General features: G+C 31.4%; 2 protein-coding genes across 6 annotated transcripts in view; one reads left to right on the forward strand and one right to left on the reverse strand.

Moving 5' to 3' along the window:
* Window positions 1-994: 994 nt before the first annotated feature.
* On the reverse strand, window positions 995-5,805 carry LOC134685591 (large ribosomal subunit protein uL15-like). The gene is made up of 5 exons (XM_063545423.1): window positions 5,614-5,805; window positions 4,344-4,407; window positions 3,444-3,519; window positions 2,682-2,853; window positions 995-1,148 (listed from the first exon to the last, which is right to left on the reverse strand). The coding sequence occupies exons 1-5, from the start codon at window positions 5,788-5,790 to the stop codon at window positions 1,020-1,022; spliced, it is 618 nt and encodes a 205-aa protein (XP_063401493.1). The 5' UTR covers window positions 5,791-5,805; the 3' UTR covers window positions 995-1,019.
* Window positions 5,661-13,428, forward strand: part of LOC134685590 (DENN domain-containing protein 2C-like) — a 35,754-nt gene continuing 27,986 nt past the window's right edge. For 4 of the 5 annotated variants that reach the window (XM_063545418.1, XM_063545419.1, XM_063545421.1 and 1 more), the window contains exons 1-3: window positions 5,661-5,771; window positions 6,923-8,464; window positions 11,387-11,425. In XM_063545418.1, coding sequence (XP_063401488.1) covers window positions 7,025-8,464; window positions 11,387-11,425 — 1,479 coding nt within the window. In that variant the 5' untranslated portion in view covers window positions 5,661-5,771; window positions 6,923-7,024. The remainder of the gene's footprint in view (window positions 5,772-6,922; window positions 8,465-11,386; window positions 11,426-13,428) is intronic. The other variant, XM_063545420.1, reaches the window with a different exon arrangement.

Consider the following 13,428-nt stretch of genomic DNA (forward strand, 5'->3'; position numbering starts at 1 on the left):
ATAGGGAGAGTTGTCCCAATACCAAATTCACGCATGCGTAATACAAATATCTACAGTTAAAACATCCTGTTACAAGTAAACAAATAACGTTCATGTGGATGAGATGAAATCTAATAATTTACATAAATAAAAGATTCATATTTACGATAGCGATTGTTTTACAATCATGATTTACAAATTAAATGATTCAGATGCCTAATCATGTGTAAAAATCGGTGTAAGGAATCTAAGTTGTTTTGAAATTGTAATACACGAAATGAATGCGGAATACAGAGACTCAATGCCAAGGGTCGGCCCCTTAAGTCTTCAGAAGACTTGACGTCTTCTTCCACTAAAAACTTATTTTCCATGAAGTTTTAATCAATTTTAAAATGGTAAATTATCACTGATATTCGATATATTTATTATTGATTTATTTCAAATACTTGTATCTTCTTTCAATAAAAAACATGTGTTATGTTACAATGTTTATCGCTAGTCAACACTTTACTAGAACTGCATAACATAACCGGAAATAAACATCCGGCTCCATACACACTTATCGGGATTATTCTTCGTTGAATTCTTAAATTCGTGGTTCGCTGTGACCCACGAAAATTGGTATACCACGAACAAAATTGAATCCACAGTACATGTTGATTATAATTATGGCTAATGTGTATGTGTGAGGAATGTGTAAAATGACATCACACCTTCAGAAAGAGAACTATATACTAGGTGGGAATTCTGAATTGACAAATGTAAGTACAAAACTAGTTAACAATTACATACCACAAAATTTCCTCAATTTACCACAGGACATAGAGTCTGAACACAAGTAACAATCAAGGTCAAGAAACTTAAAACCAAAGCAAACAGATTTTTTACCATGTCATCATTAAATCATTTGTTATGGTTTCCAAATCGATTCCAGTCTACAAAAGGAAATGAATTTAGGCTGTTGGTATTCAGCTGTTTAAACAAAGCAATATGAAAATAGACACTGAACCCAATAAAGACTGTAGTTATTTTATTGACACTTATGCCACTAGGACACATGTTCCACCAACAGAGTTTATTTTCTTTTCTGCCTCTCGACTGAAGAATCTGGCTTTAACAATCATTGGCTGTTTTGGTAAATGTCCTTTTCCCAGAACTTTGTAGTATCCCTGTAAAAAGAAAATGTTTGCGATTAATCTCAACTTTGCTGATATCTGTCCACAACCATTTTTGATGTAGTATTTAATATGCAGATAAAGTAACTTCTTCTTATAGAGATCTGGTTATCAAGCACATCTTCAACTGTTCACTATAACAATGCAGATTATCAAATAGTTCACTTTTACACAAATAAGAACATTTTTGTAGTTTGAAATAAATTTTTGAGTACGGATTTGTGTGAAGAAAACCCTTTTTTGACAATGCTTGAGCAATACCACCTGATCAAATATGAAGTTATTTTATTTGGTAATAAAATATAGGTAAAATATTTTAAAGGTGAATGCAATATAGCCCCCCATACTAGATTGGATATACTAATAATCAAACAGGAAGAGTTGTCTCATTGGCAACCATAACACATCTTCTTAATCATATATTTAAAGGGGCACTTGCTACGATGTTTATCAAAAATCTAAAGTTTGATTTTTTTTGTTCAATTAATAATGAAAGTGAAATAGTGAAAAAACAATTTGCTTTTTGCAGCCAAAAAGGTTCAATTTTGTCAAATTACGCTTAGAGACATTGATAATTAGGTTTTCACTTGCAAGTGAATGAGTCGACCTCTTTAAATCCGTATTCATGTGAACTTCAATTTAACCCCTAGCTAGAGATTGACAACGCATGCATTGTACGTGTACTGTTAATTTAAAGAAAAGAATGTCAACAATGAAAGTGAAACTACGGTTAATCATTTGATAACTAATTCAATGCACATTTATACGGTTAAAAGCAATGAGAATCTATTTTAAATCTATATAATTTAATCAAACAGACCTATAAAAATCCAATTGCACATGTTGGTTTAATCTATTCATATCTTTATTTATGTTTACATCGCTTATATGATCATCTGAGGTCAAATCAATAGTTAATTAATTGGCGTCAGGACTAATATACACACGAAACAAACCTATATTTTATCTACCCCATGCTCTGTAAACTGTTTATTTTAGACTTTTGATAGTGTGGATAATTGTTTTACATTGTTATAAATCAAATATGAGAATTTGAGTCAAATCGGTGACAATGAATTTGACAGGAAGTGCCCCTTTGAAGTCTTTTTGAAAGATAAATGTCCTATGGCAATAGAGGATTCTTGAACTAAATGCAAGGTCAATGCAATAAGATTTTAGAAAATGTAAAAAGTACACTAAAAAATGTGTGGAAGAACATATTTCAATTGTAGTGTAATCAACAATCCAATGTTGTATACTATCCTTGGCAGAGATGTTGAATAAAGTGATAAGAAGATATAGGGAATAATTTCAACTTGAACATTTATTTCTTTATAGGTCCACAAATCTAAAACTTCTTTTTTTTTATTACTCAGACAGCATTAAATCCATAACTCTAAAAGGTGAGGAGTACAGGATCTTTAGCTATTTTTTTTTAAAACATAACCTTATTTTGATAAACATAACCAAAAATAAACTGTGGTTGTTACTGGTACGGTGTCTATTTTTCTGGGTCTTCATACTTACAGCTCTTACTACATCAATGACTGGTGCCTTGTCTTTTTTGTCTTTATACACTTGTCTGGTTTGATCTGATACTAAACTCCATAATCTTTCTATGTTAACAGCAGGACAGTGGAACTTATTCAAGGTCTTGTGGTAGTATCTCATACCTACTTTACCGAAGTAACCAGGATGGCTGTCAAATAATATTGAATATCATATCATAATTGGTTAAATAATACATGAACACCACAATTAAGCTTTTTAATGTTAACATAATATGAATGTTGCTGAAACTCTACTCATGATCCTCCAGTTAAATTTTTTATATCATCATATAAGGCCGAAACTCAGTAAAAGCAACGTTTTATATTTTCTGTTAAAAAAGCCAGTAGGTATTTCAATAAACAATATTTAACCCCAATGTTCTATTTTTTTGTCTCGGCAACCATGTTAGTTGGCAGGTGAGATCATGAGATACCTTTTATATATTTTCAAAAAACATTATGCTGTAAAGATGATTGCTATTGCAAATGGTTAAAATTGGCCCTGTAGATTTAAATAAATTTTACCAAAAAAACATGTAGAGATAAGATTGAATCACACACACTGGCTCTTTCAGAACATGTTCAGAATTTTGACCTTTGCCACCAAAAATCTAGAAATGAATTTTTGTCTGCCATTTAAAGTCTGACAGACAAAGTTTGGGACACTCTGACCTTATTATCATTGACCAATACGGACTAGTAGTTGAAAAAGTTTTTGGTGCAGACTGTAAATACTTACTATTTATCAAAGTTGATTCTATGATGATGCTGACCACCAGCATTACCACGACCACCAGGATGCTTCCTGTGTTTGCCTAAAAAGAAAATAAATCTTTACACACTATTCTATGTGTTTACCAACCATGCCAATGCATCTCACAATGTGTCTGAGACGCAATTCATGTAACGTTTAGCCTAAGATAAACTTGATTTTTCTCTACAAAGTATGTATGATTATATTACAGGGCTAAAATGATGTGTTTCTTAAATCTCCTTTAATTTGTCACCTCAATTTTGGCTTTGAAAGCTCAAGTTTTCTTTGAGCATGCAAGATTTGACAATTGGTTACAGTTTCAATGCTTTCCGTATTTCCAAAGTTTCTTTGTTCAGCACTGGTTATGGTATTTTATAGATATTAATGTATTGTTTGACTATTTATTAGTCCATACATGTATATTCTTCAACCATTCTTTCCTTAAAATGTTTTTTCCCCCGTGTTCTGATGAAGATGAAATTTACAATTGCATTAAAATGAGAAGGTTGCGTTTCATCAAACTACTTGTACATGTACATGTAGTTTCATTCTCTTTTATGTGCATTCCATCAAGAAGAACACAAGGTCAATTTGTGATTTATTAATTACATTTGTGGTTAATGTTAAACTTGTTGACCAGTGTGTAAATACAATGTCAAATTTATAAATTTGTTCAGCCTGTTTCATACCATCATCAGGACAATATGGGTACACAATCAACATTAAAAACAATATGGTAATCTGAAATTGACTATTTTAGGGATCTAATTTGCATTGGATCATTTGTAATTGTTGTCAATTAGATAGAGATAATATACTTCAAAGAAAGAAAATCAGTGTAAGCATCTTTCTACAATTTAAACTTAAATAAATGAATGAACATACCAATACGACCATGTCCATGACTGACATGACCTCTCAGCTTCCTGGTCTTCTTATTTTTTGTTGTCTGAAAAAGAATGGTAATTATAATAGATAAAATTATGAATAAGCCTTCCACAAATTTCTTAAATTATCATGTACGAGGTAAGTAATATGCTTTAGTCAGACGTCAAATGGTCATTGTTGGCTACCATAAACGTCAAATTGGTTAAAATTTTACCTTGATTTGTCAGAGGTCACAAATATATAACTTTAGCATCGAAATTAGACAATTTATTTATTGCGTAAAAGAAAGTGTTCATTTCATTATCATACACAAAAGTTTGTAAACGTCAATTAGAATGATTTTTTGTTCGTCATGAAGGTACACCAATTACTACCCTCATGTATTCATGGGAGACCTACTACACAGTGACAAATAAGATTTTTCCACAAGAATGAAAAGAAGCAAACATTGCACTTTAAAACTTCACAATCTGCTAAGTAATTAAAAATAAAAAGTTCAGCGATTAAGCTGACCGATTGATTGGTATTCAAGTTGCCACTTCCAACACTATTGAGCTATTTCGTGGTGATCATGAGTGCCAGGAGGGATTCATCACCCCTAGGTACAAAGTAGGAACACTTACAACCATGGTCAATTAAGATTGGAGTCGGGTGTACCTGCCTTTTGTAGTATTCAAACACACAAACTTAAGTATGAGTTTACTGGCTTGTGATAGTGATACAGCATAGTCGGACTACTTGTATAAATTTGTAGACCACTTGACCATCCAGAGCCCAGGGACTATCATGACCATCTATATATTTGTAATCTAATCAATCTAATAATAAAGTATGCAACTGTTTCGGTGCAGCCTGCATCATATTTAGCCTTGCAATCAAATCTTGAAATCTCATTTAGAAATTGACAATGACGGTTGGTTGAGAGCACATATATTTATACAATGTTATTTCAACTTGGGGAAATAATTATAGACGTCAGTCTCTACATATATGAGTACCCGCATATATGTAATTCTAAAATCGACAATTAATTTATATTCGACTTCATTAATAGACCGGACCACTAGTTAACCTAAACTGAACACCAAATAGATTGTTTCAAAAAAAACATTTATATTTTCCTTCAACATGTATAATAGGATAAAAATTGTGACATGAAACAGCATACACTTTAATTTTTGTTTAAATATACTTTTAAGCATAAAATTATAAAGGGGAAGACAAGATGACTTCGGATTCGAAAAAGACAGAACAGAAAATAGCCCACCATGTTGACAATATTGTACGGAAAGACCGGAAGCGGAAACGAGATAAGAAATATGGCTCTTGACGGTATAGGAAGTGAATAGTAAATGTAAAGCGAAAACATGTAAAAATCCACATAATTAGATAGTTTCTTGTGCTTCTGTTGAATCAAAAGTATAGGTAGGATATACATTGACATGCTAAATAAAGAGTTTTGTCAGAATTTTTCACAAAATGAGCAAATGGACATCTTCTTCTAGTCCGAAATTCAGTTGTTAGTTTCACCAGATTTACTAAATAATGTTTGTGACTAACAATGACTGTCAATCATGTAACATTTCTGGGGTTGCATATTGCAGAAATAGTCATGCCAATTCCATTGCATGATCATAAAAATAAAAGCATCATTATAATTGTATCTGCTCCACAAATGTTTCTATCCTTTACTACTTATTACTATTTATTAGTAAAAAAATAAAAATAAACTTTTACCTATTCAGCATGAGATTCACTGAACACTGTCAATGCATATTTTTTTTTTTTTACTAGCAGAAGATCCTCATGCTAGTTATCTTTACCTCTTTAAATAGGTCACCTTTTTATAAATCATGCTTTTGTGACGACAGGATTGCTTCCCTTAGAAAATATAGTAATCAAATTAATAGTTATAAATAGTAAGCCATAAGAGGTTGAGCTAAGGATTTACATCTTTAGCACAGTCTGTTAACGCGCTGCCTTGTAACACAGAGGTACCGGTTTCAAATCATGGTGGAGGCAAAGATGATGTTGTATTAATGTAAGAAGAATCATGCTCCTCGGTTACACTTTCACTAAATATTTTTAATAAACCAAATAGTAGCTGAGAAAGATTCTACCCTAACATTCTCAATCAGCATGCATACATGTATCAATTAGAGAATAAATTAATAAACAAAATGATGTGTATACATTGTCTTATTTCCTATGTTTCCTCAAAAATGTTTCTAGCTACATATGTCATATATATGTATATTAATAGATAAATGTAGTACCGGGGTAATTGCATATTTATACATAACTGACAGTCCTTTACTGTTAATGATACGTTCATCTTTTTTAGAGGTGAATATACATAAAAAAGAAGATGTGGTATGATTGCAAACGAGACAACTCTCAACAAGAGACCAAAATAAAACACAAATTAACAACTATAGGTCACTGTAAAACCTTCAACAATGAGCAAAGCCCATACCAATAGTCAGCTATAAAAGGCCCTGTATATAATGTATTGGAATTCACTTCCTAATTCAGAAAACTATTAAACATGTTAAAGGAATGTCTTTTTTTTCCAGATGCAAGATATAAAGATTTGTTAAGGAAAATGAAAAAGAAAAGAGAATTTATGCAAAAATGTTCAATATGGAATTTTTTTCTAAAAGCAAACTTTATCAAATATGTCTGAATATGTGAACCCCAAAACAAGTGTACGCCAATTGAATGCTGGTCAGATGGAAAACATCCGTAAAAGATTTGAAAATACTGGAGAAGGTACCAATCCAAAACCTCCAATTAGTCCTAAGAAAATTCCTAGACCAGTATCAGCTGCTGTGTCAAATTCTAGCAATGTAAGCCCAAAGAGGACCTTCCCAAAACCTGCATTGACATCACAAAATGGGAGTAGTAATGACAAGGGAGAATTGACATCAATGCGAGATCAAATTTTACATAAACGTAGACCAAGTAGTGAATCTCCAGCAATCAGTAAATTAGTTCAGAATTTTAGTGAGGGTAATACACAGCCGACTGGAAAGTTAAAAACTGTACATTCAGACAATGATATTGCCTCTGAAGTATTGCGACGAAATCCTGTATCAAGGTTCACTCCCTCGCGGCCAGTTTCTGTTGCAGAAAGAACAAAAAGATTTGAAAGTATAGACAATTCTGAGGATACCTTTGTTACAGGTCAGTCTACAGTTTCCTCATTACGGCCACCTTCTATTGCTAGAACAAGATCACAACGTATAAGTTCTTCATCAGGAGAAGATGATCATAATGTTATTAAACGAACACCTACTGCAAAACCCAGATCACGACCAGTTAGTTCTGAGGTTGATTCTAAAGATATAAAACCAACACCACCAATTAAACCTCGTTCTCGACCTCCCAGTCAAGCTCAAGAGGAAGATAATGAATATGGTGCTGTTTGGGAGTCTGGGCCAACAGGTCCAAATCCACCTCCTGTTAAACCCCCACGTACAGGTGCTCATGATGATTATATGAAACTTAAAGATTTGAACATACAAGACAAACAAATATCTCAGGAAAAATTTAAAGTAAAACATCATTATGAAACCGTTCCAGATGATTTTATTCCAAATACAGTAACACCAGTTTATAAAAGAATTAATAAATCTGAAAGTGAAAATAATGAAAGTGTTTCAAAACAAGCCCTGAGGCCAAACAGACCTCCACCTCCTAGAGACAAACCAGATACCATGGCAACAAGTACCCCTCAAAAATCAAATTCGTTTTGTAAGAGGGAAAAGCCAGAAGTACCAAAACGACCATCAGGAGAAACACACACTGGTAATGTATCACCTCTGTATGAGGAACTTGATTCAGTAAGAAATTCTAAATTTGATTTAAATAAAATCAAACATTGGGATCGACCTGATGATAATATATCTGAAGGAAGTGGCAGCTTGAAAAGAAGTTATAGTGCTGAATGTTTGCGGAGAGATAACTATTTTGACGATCCTATCTATGTTGATCCCATTAAGGTTAACTTCAGAGACGACACAGAGTGTGATGTTTATGTTGATCCATCAGGTTACGCAGTACCCTACAGACACAACATGCACAAACGACTTCAACAAACAGCTTCAACACCAGCGGTAAGATTTAATTGATTTAGATTACAGCTTGTCACAATTGTAAATCCAACATATTTTTAATGATTTGATATAATATAAATAGATGTAAAAAATTTAAATTATACCTGATTGTACGTGCAAGCACAAATGTACAATGTACATGGGAAAAGCACTTGTTTTAAATGTTACTTTAGCATGACTGGTTGCAATTTCATATAAGCTTGATACATGTAAGTCTGTGATAACTTTAATTCTAAATAGGGACACTCAACATGATATGTGTACATTGTAAACCAAGGCATTACACAATGAAACCAAGATTTTTTTTAAAAGCATGAAGTGCAACATCATGAACATGTCATGCATGTATTTCAATAAAATGAAAAGCTTTGGAAATAAATTTCATCACAAAATTAAAGTTGTTGATTATAATTATTCTAAGTAAAATATCAGTTAGTCCATGTTAGTGATGTCCTAAATATATATACATGTTGAATTTGACATACTAAAATACCAAAATTGACCATTTACATACATGACATATATGGACCATAATTTGCTATTGGGCTCCGTTTCCTATAACTATAGAAAAGTGATAAAATGTGAATTACTGTAAGAAAAGTTGCAACTACATCTGAAGATGCCATTATTTTTATCAACATACAAGTGTATGCTACTCTTCCCTAGAAAAAAAATTAAAATATACGAATTTCAAAGATTCTACAAACGTATTTTTGTGTCGTTTCTCGCGTTACTTATTGCTTCTGAAGAGCATAACGCTGACTGATTTATAGATATTCGTCACCGGCAAATTCGTAACTTTTGCTTTCAAATAACAAAGAACATCGACCAATAAGAATAGTGAGAAGAAAATGCTGAGAACTATAAGTATTTATGTAGCAGATGTAAGAACAGTGGCGTGATTCTTGTGTCTGATTTCGTAACGCAATTTTTAGATGATGTAATCTGCTTTGTTGTAATAGAATTCTTAAAAACAATATGCAAATATGAACTCTCGCGAGATGTTCAAACAGGTAAATCCGAGATGATTTACATTCTTGTTTTGATCTTCGTAATAATTAAGTAAGAAAATTACGTTGTCGTTATGTGTTACATTTCACACGAAACAGAAGTCCAGTTATTTATTAAAATTGTTTTTGTCCTTAAGTTCTAACCATTTCTGGTCATACGTGAAACATGTGACTAACATGTGATAACGCCATTACAGACGGATGTACGAAATACTAGGTCTAAACATTGTTTTTGTTTCCAACGGGATGTTAGCAAACATAATCTGTAGACTTGTTTCGTCTTGTTTAAAAGAGGAAAATACAATTGTCAAAGAGATTGCGCCGGTGGTCTGTTATTTTTCCTATGTGCATTATGTTACATACGATCCTGTGTGAAAATAAATGCCCAATGACTTGACAAAATCGATTTCATATTTGACAGACGTTAGAACACACTTCGTTTCCCGATAATGACGTGAAGAGTCCTTGAAAAAATCAATCGAAATTACGTCTCTTATCATTGTACCAATGCTCGTTGGATTGATTTAACTTCAGCAGTAAATATTACTGGATATTTTAGGTGAATAAATATAATTTAATAACAAATACATGTTAATATACCGTTACACTTAGAATGTACAAAGTTGGAATCCTGTCACAGTTTTTAATTAATATTTTTTATTCATGTTCTGCAAACACTTATCAGAAACGCAATAAACTTGTCAAAGGAGAAGTAAACTTTTACCATGCATGACTTGAAAGGAAGTACTTTATTGATTTTAGCCCACTAAAGTAGGTTAAAATGTGGAAACCATGTAGATGGTGTACAGGTAACAAGTATCACATTGTGCCTATTTTAAAGATTTTAATTCCATGTTAAAAGTTTTTTTCTTTACTGGATTTAAAGAATGTTACATTGCCAATGATTTGGAATAAATTGTATATAACTGGAATATGAAAACCAAATATAAATACATTTTGTTTGCTTAAACATCAAGATTCAACGATTATGGTATCCTGTATCAATGGAGAAAATATGGAAAATTCTGAATAAATTGTACTAATTGTTTTCAAAACAAGCACATATTTAGGAGTTTTATAATACTGTTACATTTAAGATGGATTTTAAGAAAAAGTATACTGTTCAGATTATTTTAAGCAGATTTTGCAATAAAATAAAACTAAAAAAATGCTTTCGGTTTCTTATGGTTTCCTGTCAGGTTTAAAAAAAACTTTAATATAACATTGAAAATTGATTTTAAATATTAACATGAAGCAAGTAACACTAGTAATGGTGTTTATTTATGCCTTTTGAATTATATTGTGCAAAATAAAGAAAATAAAGATTGGTTTCCTGTTTGGTTTCATGTCACGTAAACGGTGAATCAAAATGTATTAATTTTTTCTCGAAAAACTCAATTGTTCCATTCATACTATTCTAACACCAACACAACCCACAAAATAAAAGTTAAAATTTTAGAACTTATAAAAAAGGATACAAAAAGAAACCAAAGGCTGAATACCAAATTATGGTCCATATATTAATTACAAACTAAATTCTATTTATATGAGCCTATAACAAACACCAGCTGGTTGACAAAAAAAGAAGATAATAGGCACATTCCTTCAATAATAACAACTACTGGTCATGCTGGTACTAAATAATATTCTGGTTTTTTTTTGGTACTTTTTGCAGTTTTGAACTCATATGCAACATGTGCAAGAAACTTCATGCCTTAACAACATGAACAATGACAGAAAATATGTAGGACATACATGTATACACAATTCACAAATATAAATAGTTCATCTTTCTGACAAACTATAATCATGATAATGTTTTGTGATTATCTGATAAATATAGAAAACCGTAGAATGGTAGATTCTCTTATATTTTCCAATATACAATTGCTACACATACACTGTATTACAGCAACCAAAGAAAAGTAAACTGTACCGTCAGTTAAGTATGGTAGGTGTGGGATAGTTGTTTACATTTGGTACTAACCTATGACACCATAATTTAGTTTTGTGAACCCTTTCTGCCATTGACCATATATATATTATGCTTGTTAAACCTTATTTGTTAGCTCTGTTAGTTCTGTTTGTTTGTTGTTTGTGTATCAACAAATTGTCCATGTTAGGTTTACAATCGTTTATATCTAATACATTTTATTTTGTGTGTTATGAAACCTTTGGGATGCTGGTAAAGTAGAGTTAAAAAGCAATAAAATCAAATAAATATAATCAGCATTTAAACAAAACATGGATTGATCATGATGATCATGATGATAGGCAAAAATGTTTTTAAAAATGTATAACTAATTACAATATACATGTATATATTTCCTTTACATGTATAACCTGCTTTACCAAATGATTTTACAATAAGCACAAAGACAGATTTTTAAAGCCTATTGACATTATTTATAAGCAGTACTTAGTTTGATCATGATTTCTGTAATCATTGACTTTATTTGTTTTTCTTATGTTTTTATATGCCCGTCAAAATTTTGACGGGACGTATTATGGTATACAAATGTCCGGTGTCCGTCTGTCTGTCTGTCAGTCTGTCTGTCTGGCGTAAATATGTCGCACCATGACTTGAGAACGACTTATCATAGTTGTTTCTTATGATTGTCAAAGATCTGTATACTTTTTGGTGAAAATAAGATTAAAACTTTTTGAGTTATGGCACTTTGTAACTAAAACAGGGGTTATTTTTTTCACATGTCAAACCGTATCTCAAAAACAATTCTTGATAATGGCTTAAAACTTTAAACACTTCTTAGTTATATTAATCTCAATATCTGTATACTTTTTGGTGATGATTCAAAATTTTATTTTTGAGTTATTGAGTATTTTGTAAAAAAGGGGGAGTTTTTTTTTATATGTCACACCATATCTCAAAAACGATTTATGCTTATAGCTTAAAACTTTACACATGTCTTTGTTATATTAATCTAAAGATCTGTATTCTTTTTGGTGATGATTCAAAATTTCATTTTTGAGTTATTGAGTATTTTGTAAAAAAGGGGAAGGTTTTTTTTACATGTTGTGTCGTTTCTCAAAAACAATTTATGATTATTGCTTAAAACTTTACACACTTTTTTGTTATACAAATCTCAATATCTGTATACTTTTTGGTGATGATTCAAAATTTTATTTTTGAGTTATTGAGTATTTTGTAAAAAGGGGGAGTTTTTTTTTATATGTCACACCATATCTCAAAAACGATTTATGCTTATAGCTTAAAACTTTACACATGTCTTTGTTATATTAATCTAAAGATCTGTATTCTTTTTGGTGATGATTCAAAATTTCATTTTTGAGTTATTGAGTATTTTGTAAAAAAGGGGAAGGTTTTTTTTACATGTCGTGCCGTATCTCAAAAATGATTTATGATTATTGCTTAATATTTTACACACTTCTTTGTTATATTCATCTTAAGATCTGTATACATTTTGGTTTTGATTCAAAATTTTATTTTAGTGATATTTAGTTTTTTGTGAAAAAAAACCAGGGTTGGGGGTTTCTCATGTCCCGCCGTGTCTCAAAAAGCAATATATGGTTATTGCTTAAAACTTTCTCAGAAACTATTTATGATTATTGCATAAAACTTCCACACAAGACGTCGGGCATATCATCATGATCATGCGCTCATGGCGCAGCTGTTTATTAAGTTGCTGTCTCATCATTGCTCATTGACATGCATGAAAAACCTCCCCTTATTTGTGTTAATTTTATAAGAATAAATAATGAAATATTTTTCCAATCAATGGTTATTCATCACAATTTATAAGCCATTTTTTTTTTGGAGTTTATATATACATTAAGTAAAAATGAGATTTATACCTACTCCACTGGACCTTGTTGATACACATTTAGCCAGTTTTTGATCATGTTGATACTGGTTACTGAACATGATAGTGAAATTTTGAAAATACCTATATTGGTTGTTGGTTACATTGATCC

Source organism: Mytilus trossulus, chromosome 9, assembly GCF_036588685.1.
Source record: "Mytilus trossulus isolate FHL-02 chromosome 9, PNRI_Mtr1.1.1.hap1, whole genome shotgun sequence".
Lineage (NCBI taxonomy): Eukaryota > Metazoa > Mollusca > Bivalvia > Mytilida > Mytilidae > Mytilus > Mytilus trossulus.

Bases quoted from the DNA above. Each gene is read 5' to 3' on its own strand.
- LOC134685591 (XM_063545423.1), bottom strand. From the start codon at position 5,790: ATGTCAATGTATATCCTACCTATACTTTTGATTCAACAGAAGCACAAG. The intron at 3,520-4,343 runs GTATGTTCATTC...TTTTCTTTTTAG, and splicing joins TCATGGACATGGTCGTATTG to GCAAACACAGGAAGCATCCT. The intron at 2,854-3,443 runs GTAAGTATTTAC...ATTATTTGACAG, and splicing joins AGAATCAACTTTGATAAATA to CCATCCTGGTTACTTCGGTA.